The sequence below is a fragment of the Rana temporaria genome, chromosome 2 (genome assembly GCF_905171775.1).
Source record: "Rana temporaria chromosome 2, aRanTem1.1, whole genome shotgun sequence".
Taxonomy (NCBI): Eukaryota; Metazoa; Chordata; class Amphibia; order Anura; family Ranidae; genus Rana; species Rana temporaria.
Window position 1 is genome coordinate 217,628 of NC_053490.1, and position 19,839 is coordinate 237,466.

At 49.5% G+C, this 19,839-nt stretch overlaps 1 protein-coding gene across 1 annotated transcript in view; it reads right to left on the minus strand.

The window, feature by feature from the left end:
- Positions 1–2,711: 2,711 nt before the first annotated feature.
- The window catches only part of LOC120928759 (ecto-ADP-ribosyltransferase 5-like), a 30,695-nt gene continuing 13,567 nt past the window's right edge, over positions 2,712–19,839 (minus strand). Inside the window, exons 4-8 of the mRNA XM_040339749.1 lie at positions 19,099–19,131; positions 17,596–17,775; positions 12,809–12,976; positions 11,607–11,762; positions 2,712–3,542 (exon numbers count right to left, since the gene is read on the minus strand). Coding sequence (XP_040195683.1) covers positions 3,433–3,542; positions 11,607–11,762; positions 12,809–12,976; positions 17,596–17,775; positions 19,099–19,131 — 647 coding nt within the window. The 3' untranslated portion in view covers positions 2,712–3,432. The remainder of the gene's footprint in view (positions 3,543–11,606; positions 11,763–12,808; positions 12,977–17,595; positions 17,776–19,098; positions 19,132–19,839) is intronic.

Below are 19,839 nucleotides of genomic sequence, written 5' to 3' on the forward strand. Positions count from 1 at the left end.
ACACCCATGGACCATGGCTGGGCACTGGTTCCACCACCCTCTGACACCCATGGACCATGGCTGGACACCGGCTCCACCACCCTCTGACATTCATGGACCATGGCTGGACACCGACTCCACCACCCTCTGACACCCATGGACCATGGCTGGGCACTGACTCCACCACCCTCTGACACCCATGGACCATGGCTGGGCACTGGCTCCACCACCCTCTGACACCCATGGACCATGGCTGGACACCGGCTCCACCACCCTCTGTTATCATGGACCATGGCTGGACACCGGCTCCACCACCCTCTGACACCCATGGATCATGGCTGGGCACTGACACCACCACCCTCTGACATTCATGGACCATGGCTGGACACCGACTCCACCACCCTCTGACATTCATGGACCATGGCTGGACACCGACTCCACCACCCTCTGACATTCATGGACCATGGCTGGGCACTGACTCCACCACCCTCTAACACCCATGGACCATGGCTGGACACCGGCTCCACCACCCTCTGACACCAATGGACCATGGCTGGACACCGACTCCACCACCCTCTGACATTCATGAACCATGGCTGGGCACTGACTCCACCACCCTCTGACACCCATGGACCATGGCTGGGCACTGGCTCCACCACCCTCTGACACCCATGGACCATGGCTGGACACCGGCTCCACCACCCTCTGACATTCATGGACCATGGCTGGACACCGACTCCACCACCCTCTGACACCCATGGACCATGGCTGGGCACTGACTCCACCACCCTCTGACACCCATGGACCATGGCTGGGCACTGGCTCCACCACCCTCTGACACCCATGGACCATGGCTGGACACCGGCTCCACCACCCTCTGTTATCATGGACCATGGCTGGACACCGGCTCCACCACCCTCTGACACCCATGGATCATGGCTGGGCACTGACACCACCACCCTCTGACATTCATGGACCATGGCTGGACACCGACTCCACCACCCTCTGACATTCATGGACCATGGCTGGGCACTGACTCCACCACCCTCTAACACCCATGGACCATGGCTGGACACCGGCTCCACCACCCTCTGACACCAATGGACCATGGCTGGACACCGACTCCACCACCCTCTGACATTCATGGACCATGGCTGGGCACTGACTCCACCACCCTCTGACACCCATGCACTATGGCTGGACACTGGCTCCACCACCCTCTGACACCCATGGACCATGGCTGGACACCGGCTCCACCACCCTCTGACACCCATGGACCATGGCTGGGCACTGGCTCCACCACTCTCTGACATTCATGGACCATGGCTGGGCACTGGCTCCACCACCCTCTTACACCCATGGATCATGGCTGGGCACTGACACCACCACCCTCTGACATTCATGGACCATGGCTGGGCACTGACTCCACCACCCTCTGACACCCATGGACCATGGCTGGACACCGGCTCCACCACCCTCTGACACCAATGGACCATGGCTGGACACCGACTCTACCACCCTCTGACATTCATGGACCATGGCTGGGCACTGGCTCCACCACCCTCTGACACCCATGCACTATGGCTGGACACTGGCTCCACCACCCTCTGACACCCATGGACCATGGCTGGACACCGACTCCACCACCCTCTGACATTCATGGACCATGGCTGGACACTGGCTCCACCACCCTCTGACACCCATGGACCATGGCTGGGCACTGGCTCCACCACTCTCTGACATTCATGGACCATGGCTGGGCACTGGCTCCACCACCCTCTTACACCCATGGACCATGGCTGGGCACTGACTCCACCACCCTCTGACACCCATGGACCATGGCTGCACTGGCTCCACCACCCTCTGACACCAATGGACCATGGCTGGATAAAGCAGGAACAAAAATTGTCTCTGGACAGCCGCACTCTGAACAAATTGTAGCCTTTATTAAAAGAAGGACAGCACTACAACCACTGCCGCGTTTCGCACTGAAACTAGTGCTTAGTCATAGCTTATGACCATGGCTGGATACCGTCTCCCCCACTCGCTATGACATTTATGGGCCATGACTGGATGCTGTCTCTAGAACCCTCTTGGACATTCACGGACCATGGCTTGTTACCGTCTCGTTCACCTGCTATGACATTTTTGGACCATGGCTGGACACCAGCTCTTGCACACCATGACTAAGCACTAACTGTGTGCGAAACGCGTCGGCTGTCCCCTTATGTGACTGTATCTTTGGATGTACATGTCTTACTTTTATCAATAAAGACAACTTTCTCAAGTTTATCCGGAGTGCGGCTGTCCATCGATTTCCATGTTTTCCAAGCTCTTGCACCCTCTTTGACATTCATGGACCATGACCAGATGTTGTCTCTACCACCCTCTTTGACATTCACAAACCATGGCCGATCACCAGCTAAACCACCCTCTTTGGTATTCATGGACCTTTGCTGGACATGAAGCTTTACCAAGTCGCTTGGGTATTTATGGATCGTGCCTGGACACCATCTCCACCTCCCATTTTGACATTCATGGACCATGGCTGGACACCAGCTCTTCCACCCTTTTTTGTCATTCATGGGCCATGACTACATGCTGTCTCTACCACCCTCTTTGACATTCGGGGACCATGGCTTGTTACTGTCTCGTTCACCTGCTATGACATTTTTGGACCATGGCTGGACATCAGCTAAACCACCCTCTTTGGTATTCATGGATCAATGTTGGGACATCAGCTTTACCAAGTCGCTTGGGTATTTATGGATCGTGCCTGGACACCATCTCCACCGCCCTCTATGACATTCATGGACCATGGCTGGACACCAGCTCCTCCACCCTTTTTGATATTCCTGAACCATGGCTAAATATGGATCCACCACCCTCTTGGACATTCATGGATCATGCCTAGAGATCAGCTCAACCACCTGCTATAACATTCATGGACCATGGCTGGATACAGGCTCATCGACGCCCCTTTGACATTCATGGATCACAGCCGGATATTGGCTCCACCACCCTCTGTAACATTCCTCCAATCAGATCATGTAAACACAAATCAGAGATTCGGTGATCATTAGCAGCAGAGATTCCTGAGAATCGAGTCCATGGAGGAACACGCCAACCCCCAACCAGCAACAGATCGGTAACAGTAATAATAAAGACAGTTTAACAAGGCACAATAATTTAAAAGGCAATCTGGTATTTGTTGTCCACCCGTCTCCAGAAAGAGTTTAAATATAGAAAAGAAGTGCTAAAATGTAGCGGATCCACCACCCCACCAGAAGACGATTCTCATATCTTTCTATCCAATGTATCTTCACACTGGAAGACATTTCCTTATCTGAGCGCGGTTCCCTGGAAGGGGGGAGAAGACGACTTTCACCAGATTCACAAATCATTCACCGAAGCAGTGTTGGAAATCACAGTTGTCTTCATTCAGGTACTCTTCTAGAGAATACCCACGAGTCTGTTCATCACGATTAGGATTCCAATAATACTGACGACGGTCAATCCCCAGGTGATGATTGTCACCGTGTCCTGCAGATCATCTCTGGAAGCTGAGAGAAAAAACAAATGAGATAAATCCAACACTCTGCTCACATCTGTGTCTCCTGAAAAGAAGAAAAACCTTATTGAGAAGTTTTCAGTTTTGGGGGGACACTTGTGTTTGGTTCTCCCCAATACCCGCAGTCATTTGAGATTCAGCACCTGATTGTAGAACATATTTTCATACATGTTCTTTATGGATGGTGTGACAGGAGTCACTTTGGATGGGGGATTTGTGGGACTCAGCTTACCCTGGAGAGCTCTGGAGGCTCCTTGTCAAGCTTCCCCGACCCCTCTTATGTGTAGATCCCCCTGTGTCTCTAATAGGGGTACAGGCTGACTGAGAACCCCACTATGGTCTGAGCTAGTCAGACTCAATGTTGTATATATATATATATATATATATATATATATATATTGTGTGTTGTCTCATGCTGTTGTGTACTATTTGCTGGGATGGTTTGAGGTGTGACAGTATTCTATTGTCTATTGTGGTGTCTGCCTAAAATATTATTTGCTGTGAGGAAAGAGGGAGGGGGGATTCCCCCAGCAGCCCCCTGCGGATAAGACTGTTTACTGATGAGAAGTTTGAACACACCTGACCTGTGTGTCCATTGTCATTGGACAGTTTAACCCGCTCTGTTTTCCAAGGTTTGTTGTTTGCCACTCTACACTGAGGTGTTGTCTGGTGACTGAGGGGGGGGGAGCCTTGGATTGTGTGGTACCAGACAGGGAAAGCATTGACAGCGGACAGAGTCCTGTGGAGGACAAGGGTTTGTCACAGATGGCTTGTGTATTTCTACATTTACTCTGACATTCTGGGTGTCCTCGGGATGTTCCAAGTCTGAAGGTGAAGGAATGTCCCAAGTCTGAAGGTGAAGGGATGTCCCAAGTCTGAAGGGGAAGGGATGTCCCGAGTCTGAAGGGGAAGGGATGTCCCGAGTCTGAAGGTGAAGGGATGTCCCGAGTCTGAAGGTGAAGGGATGTCCCAAGTCTGAAGGTGAAGGGATGTCCCAAGTCTGAAGGTGAAGGGATGTCCCAAGTCTGAAGGTGAAGGGATGTCCCAAGTCTGAAGGTGAAGGGATGTCCCAAGTCTGAAGGTGAAGGGATGTCACAAGTCTGAAGGTGAAGGGATGTCACAAGTCTGAAGGTGAAGGGATGTCACAAGTCTGAAGGTGAAGGGATGTCCTGCGTCTGAAGGTGAAGGGATGTCCCGAGTCTGAAGGTGAAGGGATGTCCCGAGTCTGAAGGTGAAGGGATGTCCCAAGTCTGAAGGTGAAGGGATGTCCCAAGTCTGAAGGTGAAGGGATGTCCCAAGTCTGAAGGTGAAGGGATGTCCCAAGTCTGAAGGTGAAGGGATGTCCCAAGTCTGAAGGTGAAGGGATGTCCTGCGTCTGAAGGTGAAGGGATGTCCCGAGTCTGAAGGTGAAGGGATGTCCCAAGTCTGAAGGTGAAGGGATGTCCCAAGTCTGAAGGGGAAGGGATGTCCCGAGTCTGAAGGGGAAGGGATGTCCCGAGCCTGAAGGGGAAGGGATGTCCGAGTCTGAAGGTGAAGGGATGTCCCGAGTCTGAAGGTGAAGGGATGTCCCGAGTCTGAAGGTGAAGGGCTGCCCCAAGTCTGAAGGTGAAGGGATGTCCGAGTCTGAAGGTGAAGGGATGTCCCGAGTCTGAAGGTGAAGGGATGTCCCAAGTCTGAAGGTGAAGGGATGTCCCGTGTCTGAAGGGGAAGGGATGTCCTGAGTCTGAAGGTGAAGGGATGTCCCGAGTCTGAAGGTGAAGGGATGTCCCGAGTCTGAAGGGGAAGAGATGTCTAGAGTCTGAAGGGGAAGGGATGTCCCGAGTCTAAAGGTGAAGGGATGTCCCAAGTCTGAAGGTGAAGGGATGTCCTGAGTCTGAAGGTGAAGGGATGTCCCGAGTCTGAAGGTGAAGGGATGTCCCGAGTCTGAAGGTGAAGGGATGTCCTGAGTCTGAAGGGGAAGGGATGTCCTGAGTCTGAAGGTGAAGGGATGTCCCGAGTCTGAAGGGGAAGAGATGTCTAGAGTCTGAAGGGAAAGGGATGTCCCGAGTCTGAAGGTGAAGGGATGTCCCGAGTCTGAAGGTGAAGGGATGTCCTGAGTCTGAAGGTGAAGGGATGTCTAGAGTCTGAAGGTGAAGGGATGTCCCGAGTCTGAAGGTGAAGAGATGTCCCGAGTCTGAAGGTGAAGGGATGTCCCGAGTCTGAAGGTGAAGAGATGTCCAGAGTCTGAAGGTGAAGGGATGTCTAGAGTCTGAAGGTGAAGGGGTGTCCCAAGTCTGAAGGTGAAGGGATGTCCCGAGTCTGAAGGTGAAGGGGTGTCCCAAGTCTGAAGGTGAAGGGATGTCCCGAGTCTGAAGGTGAAGAGATGTCTAGGGTCTAAAGGTGAAGGGATGTCCCGAGTCTGAAGGTGAAGAGATGTCTAGAGTCTGAAGGTGAAGGGATGTCCCGAGTCTGAAGGTGAAGGGATGTCCCGAGTCTGAAGGTGAAGGGATGTCCCGAGTCTGAAGGTGAAGGGATGTCCCGAGTCTGAAGGGGAAGGGATGTCCCGAGTCTGAAGGGGAAAGGATGTCCCGAGTCTGAAGGTGAAGGGATGTCCCGAGTCTGAAGGTGAAGGGATGTCCCGAGTCTGAAGGTGAAGGGATGTCCCGAGTCTGAAGGTGAAGGGATGTCCCGAGTCTGAAGGTGAAGAGATGTCTAGAGTCTGAAGGTGAAGGGATGTTCCGAGTCTGAAGGTGAAGAGATGTCCCGAGTCTGAAGGTGAAGGGATGTCCCGAGTCTGAAGGTGAAGGGATGTCCCGAGTCTGAAGGTGAAGAGATGTCCCGAGTCTGAAGGTGAAGGGATGTCCCGAGTCTGAAGGTGAAGGGTTGTCCCGAGTCTGAAGGTGAAGGGATGTCCCGAGTCTGAAGGTGAAGAGATGTCTAGAGTCTGAAGGTGAAGGGATGTTCCGAGTCTGAAGGTGAAGAGATGTCCCGAGTCTGAAGGTGAAGGGATGTCCCGAGTCTGAAGGTGAAGGGATGTCCCGAGTCTGAAGGTGAAGGGATGTCCCGAGTCTGAAGGTGAAGGGATGTCCCGAGTCTGAAGGTGAAGAGATGTCCCGAGTCTGAAGGTGAAGAGATGTCTAGAGTCTGAAGGTGAAGGGATGTTCCGAGTCTGAAGGTGAAGAGATGTCCCGAGTCTGAAGGTGAAGGGATGTCCCGAGTCTGAAGGTGAAGGGATGTCCCGAGTCTGAAGGTGAAGAGATGTCCCGAGTCTGAAGGTGAAGGGATGTCCCGAGTCTGAAGGTGAAGGGTTGTCCCGAGTCTGAAGGTGAAGGGATGTCCCGAGTCTGAAGGTGAAGAGATGTCTAGAGTCTGAAGGTGAAGGGATGTTCCGAGTCTGAAGGTGAAGAGATGTCCCGAGTCTGAAGGTGAAGGGATGTCCCGAGTCTGAAGGTGAAGGGATGTCCCGAGTCTGAAGGTGAAGGGATGTCCCGAGTCTGAAGGTGAAGGGATGTCCCGAGTCTGAAGGTGAAGAGATGTCTAGGGGTGGGTCGGGTGGGTTCCCCCCCCCCCCCTTTTTTTGAGTTGGGCACAAATTTTACCATGCAGCAGTCGAGGTGAGCCTTTGATTGTGATTCTTGGTAGCAGTTGCTTTTATAGACATAGTATGGCTAATTATAACAGCTTAGTCTTCCTGGTAAGAGTTTTAGTATTTTTTACATTTATTTATAATGGAAACTGGTGGTAGGCCGGACGTTATGGTATCGACCATCCATTATAGTCCTCAAAGTCAGAGTAGAACTGTGTACTCTTCTGTCCAATTAAAAACCTTTAATATGGAAGGACATGTTCCCGTTAGAACCTTGATGAAATTGAATAAATATAATTTGCTTGATTTTAATTTTAATCTTATAGCTGAGAAAATCTTGTCAGTACCAAAAGTTGCTAATGCAGATACTTTGATAGATGAAAAAACCCCAACCCATAAACAAATTAATTCTACAATAAAAGGAGGACTTCTTAATGCGCGGTTTGCGGTAAAAAACGCGACAGCCATTTATGATACCTTATTAGAGTATGATTTAGATTACCTGCTAATCACGGAAACCTGGTTCTCTCCTGCTTCCCCGCCCAGACTGGACGAATTGGTCCCGCCTGGGTATAAGCTACTATCTTGTGATCGTAGCTCGGGGAGGGGTGGAGGAACTGCCTGCATATACAAGGCTAAGTTGAAAATTATAAAAACTTGCACGCAGGATTCTTATGCGTCTATGGAGACACTTTTCCTGCAGTGCAACTTGAGCCCTGAAGTAACCATAGGAATGGCAGTGATTTATCATCCTCCTAACGCTAAAGCTAGGTTTGGCGAGGAGATGTGCGAACTCCTAACGACTCAATCCCTGCGATATGCCCAATCTATAGTCTTGGGAGATTTCAATTGCTGGGCTGACGATGTAAATAATTCGGAAGCCCAGCAGTTGATTGCATTTGCAAACTCCATTGGCTATAGCCAAGATGTCATAGGGGCTACTCATAAAGCGGGCCACACCCTGGACTGGCTTTTCCAGTCAGGATGTATAGAGAAAGTATATCCCCCGAAAGAGATTATATGGAGTGATCACAAATTAATATTATTTGATCACAGCCATAAATTTCACAAAAAGTCACCTCATGTTCCTAATAGGAACAGTATTCCAAAATTTTCGAGAAATCTCACTAAAATATCTGTTAAGGCTTTTAGTAACCACTTCCTGTTGAATATTGATAAGGCATCGTTTGAGTCCACTAAAGTCGCAGCTGAGAAAATTATTTTTTCAATACGGCTATTACAAAAGCGCTCGACTACTTAGCCCCCCTAAAGAGAAATCATTGCATTAGGCAAGCAAATAATAATCCCCTCTGGTTTACCCAGGTGACCAGAAGTTTAAAATGGAAGTGCAGAGCAGCGGAGAAAGCGTGGAGAAAAAATCCGGTGCCCGCCTCCAAGGAGGTATATACCGCAGCCCTGAGGAACTATAAACTAGGGATACAAACTGCCAAAAAGCAGTTTTTCTCTGAAAAAATTGCTAATGCTAAAAATGCAGCAGCTGAACTCTTTAGAGTTGCGAAAAATCTAGCTAATCCAGCATGTAGACAGCCGGAAGAAGAAGCTTCACCAGAGTTTTGTAATATTTTATCAAATTATTTTAATGAAAAGATAGAAATTATTAGGAATAATATCAAAGTAGTAGATATTGAGGAATCTTGTCCCATCTATGAAGGTACAAGATTCTCTAGTTTTGTGGACGTCTCTACTTTAGATATTCTGAATATCCTCAAGTCTCTTAGAGCCTCGTCCTCATCATTTGATCCCTGCATTGCGCAACTAGTGAAGGACGCCGCAGAGACATTGGCCCCCTTTATTGCCGACATTGTAAATACTTCCTTCTCCACCGGAACAGTGCCGGGTATTCTGAAGCGGGCTGTGATTATTCCCCTGCTGAAGAAAGCTAACCTGGCACGCTCCGTGTTGAGCAATAATCGTCCTATTTCAACTCTACCATTTCTGGCAAAAATCATGGAACGAGCCGCAGTGTGGCAAATTCAGCCCCATCTCGAGTCCAATTCCATTCTCGATGATTTTCAATCTGGATTCCGACCAGGAAGAGGTCCTGAAACCGCCTTGACCAAAGTTCAGGATGATCTACTCTGGGCCCTGGACAGAAATGAGGCTTCGGCCTTGGTATTGCTGGATCTGTCGGCAGCATTCGATACCATCGATCATTCTAGACTGCTTGATCGATTAGGGACTGTGGCAGGCATTGATGGTATAGCATTGGCATGGATGACCTCATTTCTGCTGGACAGGGTTCAGAGAGTAAGGCTGGGACTGCACTGCTCTTCTGATAGTCCCCTGTTCTGTGGAGTCCCTCAAGGGTCGGCGTTATCGCCGCTCCTGTTCAACATCTATCTGAGGCCTCTGCTATATATCATCCGCCGCCACAACCTATCTTTTCATGTCTACGCTGACGACACCCAGTTCTACATTCCTCTGCCCAGGGATGGGGGGGCACAGATAACTCTGGCCACCTGCCTGGAGGAAATTCAAGCCTGGATGGGGGCCAATTATCTTATGCTCAATGGCTCCAAGACTGAGTGCATGGTTTTATGCAATCAGCCATGGTCGGGCGGTTTCCCTACCTGGCCGGACTCGTTTTCATCGGTCCCAGTGCCAGTCACCCAGGTCAGGGATTTGGGAATCATCTTGGACGAGAGATTGACGCTACGACCACAGGTAAACCAGGTGGTGAGTTCTTGTCACTTCCACTTGAAACTCCTGAGGTCGACTTTTCGCTTCATTGAAGAATCGCATAAGATCTCCATGGTCAATGCTATTATTGGAAGTCGATTAGATTATTGTAATGCTTTGTACCTGGGTTTACCTAATAACATCATGCACAAATTACAGCTTATTCAGAATGCCGCTGCGAGGCTACTCACGGGTGTTGGTCATCGTGACCACATCACGCCATCGCTGAGAGCCCTGCATTGGCTACCCGTGAAGGAACGGGTTCTGTTTAAGACTGGATGCATGGTGCACAGGGCTACCCATGGCAAGGGGCCAGTGTACCTGCAGGAAAAATTCACCAAGTATGTGCCCAACCGTACCTTAAGGTCGGCTAATTTGGAAACTTTGGTGATTCCTAAATTTCGTAAGAAAAATGCGGAGGGAGGACGAGTGCGGTCCAGGGAGCACAGTTTTGGAACTCCCTGCCTCTAAAATTAAGGCTTGAGAATGATCTTTTTAAGTTCAGGAAGCTTTTAAAAACTGAGCTTTTCAGTCTAGCCTATGGAATTACATAGGTTTTTATAGTTCTTTGATCTGCTAACTATTTTAAATTTGATCTGTTCCGCTGCCTGTGTGTGTTTTTTGGTTGTTGCTGTATTGTTGTTCTCGGCGCATCGAGGCCTACGGGTAACTGACTGCGTTTTGTACTTTTTTTGTACTTTTAAGAATTTTAATAAATAAATAAATAAATTGAGTCTGAAGGTGAAGGGATGTCCCGAGTCTGAAGGTGAAGGGATGTCCCGAGTCTGAAGGTGAAGGGATGTCCCGAGTCTGAAGGTGAAGGGATGTCCTGAGTCTGAAGGGATGTCCCGAGTCTGAAGGGGAAGGGGTGTCCCAAGTCTGAAGGTGAAGGGATGTTCAAATGTCCTTTTCGAAAATAACAAACATGTGATACTTACCGGCTCTGTAATGGGTTTGCACAGAGAGGCCCCCAATCCTCCTCTTCTCGGGTCCCCCACTGGCACTCTCGGCTCCTTCTCTTCTCATTGCACCACCATACAAAGTCACTTCCTATGGAGACACGTGTGTGTGCTCGCTCCATTGCTGAGCTGTGTGCATCCATAGACAAGCACAGTTCGCCCCCCCCATACAGAACTTGATTGACAGCAGCAGGAGCCAATGACTTCCACTGCTGCCTCTGTGTCCTGTGAGAAGAGAGAGAGAGGGGAGAAGAGCTGCTGCAGACAGGCACAGTGCTGGATGGAGATAGGACTCGGGTAAGTATAAGGGGCATAGGTGTGCGCAGGGGGAGATTCCCCCTATTGCCCAGACTCCCCCCCCCTGCCCTGCAGTGCTGCTAGCTTCTCTCCTCTCTCCCTGGCTGCTGCGGGGGGAAGTTTCAGGATGGAGCGCGGGGGAAGGGGTTATTAAATATGTAATTTACCAGCCCCTTCCTCTTCTAAATGAACACAGTGAACACACTCACTCACTTTATCTATTCATAACTGAAACATAGTAAACAGCACAGATCAGGTACACGCAGGACGTTTGGGTGGGGGGATCTGCCCCATTAAAGGCCACATGAAGCGGCTGTACTGCTGTAATAATGCCGCTAACGGTGCGCTGCTTCCCATGGAATCTTGGGGCCCCTATATAGACAGGAACTGTGTCCTCCTATCCGGAACTATGGCCTAAAGGGTCTAGTTTGGTGTCGGCTGACCGTGGTTCATGTGGGGCCCTTCGTTAGTTCAAGAACCGGCTTATCTATTCAAAGGCTGGGGGGGGGGCCTACAACACCCTCATCCTAATTACCTTGCATAACGGACATTTGTTCCTGTAGAGTCTTCACTGTCTCCAGATTGTGGGAAATGGAATCCTGGACATCGGTCACCCGCGTCCTGTCAGTGTCCAGAGCTTCCTCCATATCACGAAGGCGGAGCTTAGCGTTCCAGGCAAAGTCCCGGAGGTCTGAGGAGGAGAAATCATCAGAGAACACATCCGTCGAATGTTGTCAGAGAAAAATGTGAGGTACCCCCAAAAAAATTACCATCAAGGACTTCTCTATGGTAACATGGAGTCCTCCTAACACTCTCTATGGTAACATGGAGTCCTCATAGCACTCTCTATGGTAACATGGAGTCCTCATAGCACTCTCTATGGTAACATGGAGTCCTCATAGCACTCTCTATGGTAACATGGAGTCCTCATAGCACTCTCTATGGTAACATGGAGTCCTCGTAATGCTTTTCCAGGGTAACATGGGGTCACCCTGACACTCTGTAGGGTAACAGGGGGTCATCCCAACACTTTGTAGGGTAACATGGGGTCATCTTAACACACTGTAGGGTAACATGGGGTCACCCTGACACTCTGTAGGGTAACATGGGGTCACCCTGACACTCTGTAGGGTAACATGGGGTCACCCTGACACTCTGTAGGGTAACATGGGGTCACCCTGACACTCTGTAGGGTAACATGGGGTCACCCTGACACTCTGTAGGGTAACATGGGGTCACCCTCACACTCTGTAGGGTAACATGGGGTCACCCTAGCACTCTGTAGGGTAATACCAAAGCCTATTTACTCATGTATCTCTAGAATGGTGTTACTTTTTAATTCTTCCTCCAGGTTTTTTTGGGGTGACTGTGGTGACTCTAGATCCATGGTAACCCTGTCCCCGTATCTAGTGACCTGTCCTGTTTTTTTTGGGATGACTTTAGATCTATGAGGACCCTGTACCTGTATATAGTGACATGTCCCGTTTTTTTTGGGGTGACTCTAGATCCATGATGACCCTGTCCCCATATATAGAGACTTGTCCAGAGTTTTTTGGGGTGACTCTAGATCCATGACGACCCTGGCCCTGTATATAGTGACCTGTCCGGAGTTTTTTGGGGTGACTCTAGATCCATGACGACCCTGTCCCCGTATATAGTGACCTGTCCGGGTTTTGACTTGTTTGGGAGGGTTTATTCATACAGCTGTGTTACAGACTGGTCCAGTAGGTGACTTACCGTCCAGCTTGGTGCGGATCCTGTCCAGTTTCTCCTCCTCCCCCCGGAGGGCTCTGCGATCTCTCAGCTCCTCTTCCAGCCGCAGATTCAGGATATTGGTGGTGTGATGGAAGACCTCGGCGTTCGGACTTTGCTGGTTCTGGGAGGATTTCATCTGTGATTTCACCTCTGCAGAGAAGAAAGGACTTCATTGTCATCTGAACACCAAAGAGTAGGGATGGGCCGAACGACCCCGTGTTCGGTTTGCACCAGAAAATTTAGACATCGTAAATTCGGAACAGAATAACGAACCACATTGAAGCTTTATTGATGCTTTAAGTATAAAAATGAAAAATTCCTTTCAATATAGTGCCTGGGGGGTCCCCTTAGGCCTCGTACACACGATAGGTTAAACAGAGGACAACGGTCTAATGGACCATTTTCATTGGTCAAAACCGATCGTGTGTGGGCCCCATAAGTTATTTACCATCGGTTAAAAAAAAGCCAACTTGCTTTAAATTTAACCGATGGATTGGTAACCGATGGGAAAAAACTATTGTTAGTAGGCACAACCATCGGTTAAAAATCCACGCATGCTCAGAATCAAGCCGACGCATGCTTGGATGCATTGAACTTTGTTTTTTTCAGCACGTCGTTGTGTTTTACGTCACCGCATTCTGACACGATCGTTTTTTTAACCAATGGTGTGTAGGCGCGACGGACCATCAGTCAGCTTCATCGGTTAACCAATGAAAACGGTCCATCGGTCCGTTCTCATCGGATGGACTGATCGTGTGTACGCGGCTTTAGTCTACCTGTAAAGTGGTGCATCTGTACCCTGTATAGAACCTTCTGCAGCAATAGTTGCATTATTTTGTAAGCAACGGCTTGGGAAGCTATTCTGTAGGACGAGGCCACACTGTAGTGCGCGGGAAACAAGATTAGAGATTTTTTGGGGGATAAATTCTGGTGTCTCCACCAAAGACTTTGGATTTCTACCTCTGTAACAGGTGCGGTAAAATTGGTCTTTGGGTGTTAATTGTGGCCAGGAAACCTACACCAAAAACATTCTTCCAGATGAAATCAATACCCACAACACTAGAATGCCTAAAAGTCCTGCAGAGATTCCACATACCAAAAAACACTTAGGGCCATATTCTTATAGATCTCCGGCGGCGTAACCTATGTCCTTTACGTTACTCCGCCGCATGTTTAACTGGCAAGTGCCTGATTCCCAAACCACTTACCTGTAAACTTGCGGCGGCGTAGCGTAAAGTCCACCCGCGCAAGCACTCCTAATTCAAATGATCCTGGTAGGGGACGTGGATCATTTAAATTAGGCGCGCTCCCGCGCCGATCGCAATGCGCATGCTCCGTCGGGTAAATTACCCGACGTGCATTGCGCTTAATGACATCTCACGGACGTCATTTGTTATGACGGTAACGTAAATGGCGTCCAGCGCCATTCACTGACGACTTACGCAAACGACGTTAAATTTTCAAATTTCGACGCGGGAATGACGGCCATACATAACATTGAGTACGCCACCTAGGGGGCATGTTTATCTTTACGCCGCGTATCGCTTACGGAAACGACGTAAAATCACTACGACGGGCAAGCGTACGTTAGAGAATCGGCGTGACTAGTCATTTGCATATTCTATGCTGACCGCAAAGGAAACGCCACCTAGCGGTCAGCGTAGATATTGCAGCCTAAGATACAACGGTGCTGGCCGTCGTATCTTAGGCATGTTTAAGTGTATCTCAGTTTGAGAATACACTTAAACATAGGACGGCCTTAGAATCGGACTTACGTCGGCGTATCTGCTGATACGCCGGCGTAATTCTTTGAGAATATGGCCCTTAATCAGCGACATCGGCATCAGGCCGATGTCACAGGGGCTTCATAGCTGCTGGTAATCCAGGACAGATTAATTTTGATAAATGTCAGACGGTCCACAGAGTCTGTGGACAAACACATTCTATGATCATTTACAAAACCTCCAGCAGCACTGAACGCCCGTTCCTAAAGCACGCTGGATGCAGCTGAATAGCATACTGGGCAAGTTCTGGCCAGTGGTCTAGTCTCATGACCCAGTCAGCTGGTGGACCATCAACTGGAAAGCTCTCCATCCCTATGGGCAGAACTCATGCTCTGGCCAAAACCGTTCACCCCATCCCTACGGAGGAAAGAAAGAAAAGAGAAAAAGAAAAGAAAATAAAGGAGGGAGGGAAGGAAGAAAAGGTGTGCTATGAACGAGAACTGTCACAGTTGCTTGTGCTCTCAACCAAACTGTCAAGACATTTAAAATAGGGAGAGAAGAGAGAGAGGAGATGGAAAAGCAGAGATGTAGAAGAGGAGGAGAGAGGGATTGGCAGAGGGAGAAAGGGGGATAGAGAGAAAAGAGAGGGGAGGGGAAGAAGAGAGAATAGGGAGAAGAGAGAAGAGAGGAGAGGGAGAAAAGAGAAGAGAGAACAGGGAGAAAAGAGAAGAGAGAAGAGGGAGAAAAGAGAGGAGAGGGAGAAAAGAGGAGAGAGGAGAGGGAGAAAAGAGAAGAGGGGGAGGAGGAGAAGGGAAGAAGAGAGGAGAGGAGAAGACGAGCAGAGAGGGAGAAAAGAGAGGAGAGGGAGAAAAGAGAAGAGAGAGAAAAGAGAAGAGGGAGAAAAGAGAGGAAGAGAGGAGAGGAAGAGAAAAGAGGAAGAGAGGAGAGGGAGAGAAGAGGGAGAGAAGAGAGGAGGAGAAGAGAGGAGAGGGGAAGAAGAGAAAAGAGGGAGAAAAGAGAGGAGAGGGGAGGGGAAGAAGAGAGAAGAGGGAGAAAAGAGAGGAGAGGAAAGGGGAAGAAGAGAGGAGATGAGAAGAATAGAGGAGAGGGGAAGAAGAGAGGAGAAGAAGAGAAGAGAGGGAGAAAGGAGAAGAGAGGGAGAAAGGAGAAGAGAGGGGAGAAAAGAGAGGAGAGGGGAAGAAGAGAGGAGAGGGAGAAAAGAGGGAAGAAGAGTGGAAAGGGGAAGAAGAGAGGAGAGAGAAGAGAGGAGAGGGGAAGAAGAGGAGAGGAAAAGAAGAGAGGAGAGGGGAAGAAGAGAAGAGAGGGAGAAAAGAGAAGAGAGGAGAGGGGAAGAAGAGAGGAGAGGGAGAAAAGAGGAATTGAGATGGAGAAAAGAGGAGTAGAGAGAGAGGGGAAAGGTAGAGGAGAGGGGAGGAGAGAATGGGAGAAATTACAGGAGAGTGAGAAAGGAGAGGAGAGGGAAAGGTGAGACGGAGAGAAGCGGGAGAAAAGAGGAGTAGAGACAAAGAAAAGAGGGAAGGGAAAGGAGAGGAGAGGAAAAGGGGGGACAAGGGGAGAAGAGGGAGAAAAGAGGAGAGGAGAGGTGAAGGGGAGAGAAGAGGGAGAAAAGAGAAGAGGAGGGTTTATTTGCGCTGTAAGATAGAGAGAGAAGAGGAGAGAAGAGAAAGGAGAGGAGGAAATAAGAGGAGAGGGAAGGGAAAGGAGAGGAGAGGCGAAGGGGGGACAAGGGGAGAAGAGGGAGAAAAGAGAAGAGGAGGGTTTAGTTCCACTGTAAGATAGAGAGAGAAGGGAAAGGAGAGGAGGAAATAAGAGGAGAGGAAAGAAGAGAATCTCCTTGGAGGGTTTAGTTCCTCTGTGAGATATCCAATCACCTTCCATTTGATAATACAGGTACACCATGACCATGGAGTGTAATTCCACCTGTGACGGGAGTCACTTTGGGTGGGGGTCCCGTGGAACCCAGAATCCCTTGGAGAAGTTGGGGTACCCTTGTTTCAGCTCCCCGCACCTCTCATGTCTAAGTCACCCCCTGTGTGTCTATTAGGGGCGCAGGGTGATGAGAACCCCCGGTATGATCTGTAGTGGAATGTTGTGTGTATATTGTATATTGTCTCATATGGTGGGCTCTGTGTGTCTATTAGGGGCGCAGGGTGACGAGAACCCCCAGTCTGATCTGTAGTATTAGGACACTGGAATGTTGTGTATATGGTCTCATATGGTGGGCTCTGTGTGTCTATTAGGGGCGCAGGGTGATGAGAACCCCCGGTATGATCTGTAGTATTAGGACACTGGAATGTTGTGTATATTGTCTCATATGGTGGGCTCTGTGTGTCTATTAGGGGCGCAGGGTGATGAGAACCCCCGGTCTGATCTGTAGTGGAATGTTGTGTGTATATTGTATATTGTCTCATATGGTGGGCTCTGTGTGTCTATTAGGGGCGCAGGGTGATGAGAACCCCCGGTATGATCTGTAGTATTAGGACACTGGAATGTTGTGTATATTGTCTCATATGGTGGGCTCTGTGTGTCTATTAGGGGCGCAGGGTGATGAGAACCCCCGGTCTGATCTGTGGTATTAGGACACTGGAATGTTGTGTATATTGTCTCATATGGTGGGCTCTGTGTGTCTATTAGGGGCGCAGGGTGATGAGAACCCCTGGTATGATCTGTAGTATTAGGACACTGGAATGTTGTGTATATTGTCTCATATGGTGGGCTCTGTGTGTCTATTAGGGGCGCAGGGTGATGAGAACCCCCAGTCTGATCTGTGGTATTAGGACACTGGAATGTTGTGTATATTGTCTCATATGGTGGGCTCTGTGTGTCTATTAGGGGCGCAGGGTGATGAGAACCCCCAGTCTGATCTGTAGTAATCAGACACTGGAATGTTGTGTATATGGTCTCATATGGTGGGCTCTGTGTTGGGTCGTTTGGGGTGTGGCCTATTGTCTGCCTTGGGGGTCCGTTACATTGGTGGCAAGCAGTGGGACGCTTCCTGCAGTCTGGCACGTCCTTCCCAATCACCTTCCATCTCTTTATAGGTGTACAATATGAAGACGGGCAATTCTGTAATGTTGGTTCTGTGCCTGTCCCATTCCTCGTGGTTCCGGATGGCCAGCTTCTCCAGCGCTGTGATTCGCTCCTCCAGCTCAGACAGAGGGGAGGAGACTTTGTTCTTCTCGATCTTCTTTAATTTGGACGAGTCTGATAAACACAGAAGACAGATTGGAGTCACATAAGAAATGGACATTGTAACTATCGGGGGTCTCTGTATGTAAAACATTCACACAGCATACTGACTGTAATATGATTATTTTTATTGAGGAAATTCAGGAAAATACCACCTTGTGGGCACTAGATGGCGCTGACAATCATATTACAGATTGATGGTTGGTTGGGGGTCTGTGGGAATGCTGAAGACATGATGGTGAATATTTCACACATGGACCCCCGAATGTTTGCTGATTGGTCAGAGATTTGTGATGTATGTTGGGGGCGTCGTCTCCCTGTATGAGGGATTGGTAACAAAAATCTTCATTTAGGATTTGGATGGGGGAGGGGGAGGGATAAGACCCCCTGTCAGTCCTTTTTATTCCTCTCTAGGTCTTGTTGGGGAGAATTCCCTTCACTTCCTGTCCCAGAGACACAGCAGGAAGTGAGGGAAAATGTCCTCCCTGTTAGTTGTCAGTAGAAGTGTCCCCAATGGGAGACAGAACATCGCATGGTGTCACCGGAGAGAGGGGAACAGTAATATATACCTAAGGGGGGGGGGGTCTAACCTTTCCACACTCTATCCAAGAGAGGAAGAAAGGAGAGGGGAAGAAAGGGGAGGGGAGAGGGGAGGGGTGGAGAGAAGGAAGAGGAAGAGACAAGAGGGGAGGAAGAGACAAGAGGGGAGAAGAGAGGGGAGGGGGAGAGGAGAGAAGAAGAGACAAAAAAGAATAGGAGAGAGGGGTAGAGATGAGAGCGGAAGAGACAAGAGGGGAGGCAGAGTGGGGGGGAGGAGAGGAGAAGAGACAAAAAGGCAGAGGAGAAAACAGGAGAGAAGAGAGGGGAGGGGCGGAGAGAAGGGAGAGGAAGAGACAAGAGGGGAGGCAGAGTGGGGGAGAGGAGAAGAGACAAAAGGGAGAGGAGAGAACAGGAGAGAAGAGAGGGGGGGGCGGAGAGAAGGGAAAGAAAGAGAAAAGAGGGGAGGCAGAGTGGGGGGAGAGGAGAGGAAAAGAGACAAAGGGGAGAGGAGAGAACAGGAGAGAAGAGAGGGGAGGGCGAAGAGAAGGGAGAGGAAGAGACAAGAGGGGAGGCAGAGTGGGGGAGAGGAGAGAGGGGAGGGGGGAGAGAAGAGAAAAAGAGACAAAAAGGAGAGGAGGGGGGGAAAGGAGAGAAGAAAAGATAAAAAAAGAAGAGGAGAGGAGAAAACAGGAGAGAAGGGAGGGGAGGGTGAAGAGAAGGGAGCGGAGAAGAGACATGTAGTGTCATGTGATGTAGTGTCATGTGATGTCCTGTAGGAGGGATGAGCGTTGTCCTTACCTGAGTGACAGATCGCTTCCGTCTTCTTCTCCCCTGTGAAGACAGATAGACATGAAGTATTCAGCTATTCAAACTTTATAGATCTATAAAGTGCTGACATTACAGAAATCTCTAATAATAATAATAATGATAATAGTAATAATATTGATAATAATAATAAATATAATAGCCCGGATTCAGAGAGCAATTGCACCTGTGTAACCAATTGCTGACTTGCGCCGGCGTAACGAGTTCTCCTGATTCAGAAACATCGTAACGCCGATTGCAGCCTAAAATCTGCGTGGCATAAGGCTCTTATGCCACGCATATCTTAGGCTGCATTCTTGCGGTGGCCGCTAGGGGGCGCTCCTATTGTGCTCAGTGTATAGTATGCAAATTGCATACTAACACCGATTCACGATGTTGCGCGGGCCCTGCGTACGCAAGTTACGGAGTTTCCATACGGCGTCTTTAGCGTAAGGCTGCTCCTTCTAATAGCAGGCGCAGCCAATGCTAAAGTATAGCCGCCGTTCCCGCGTCGTGAAATTTGAATTTCACGTCGTTTGCGTAAGTGATTCGTGAATGGCGCTGGACGCCATTCACGTTCACTTTGAAGCAAATGACGTCCTTGCGACGTCATTTTCCGCAATGCACGTCGGGAAAGTTTCCCGACGGCGCATGTGCTTCACGATCGGCGCGGGAACGCGCCTAATTTAAATGATTCCCGCCCCCGGCGGGATAATTTAAATTGCGCGCGCTTAC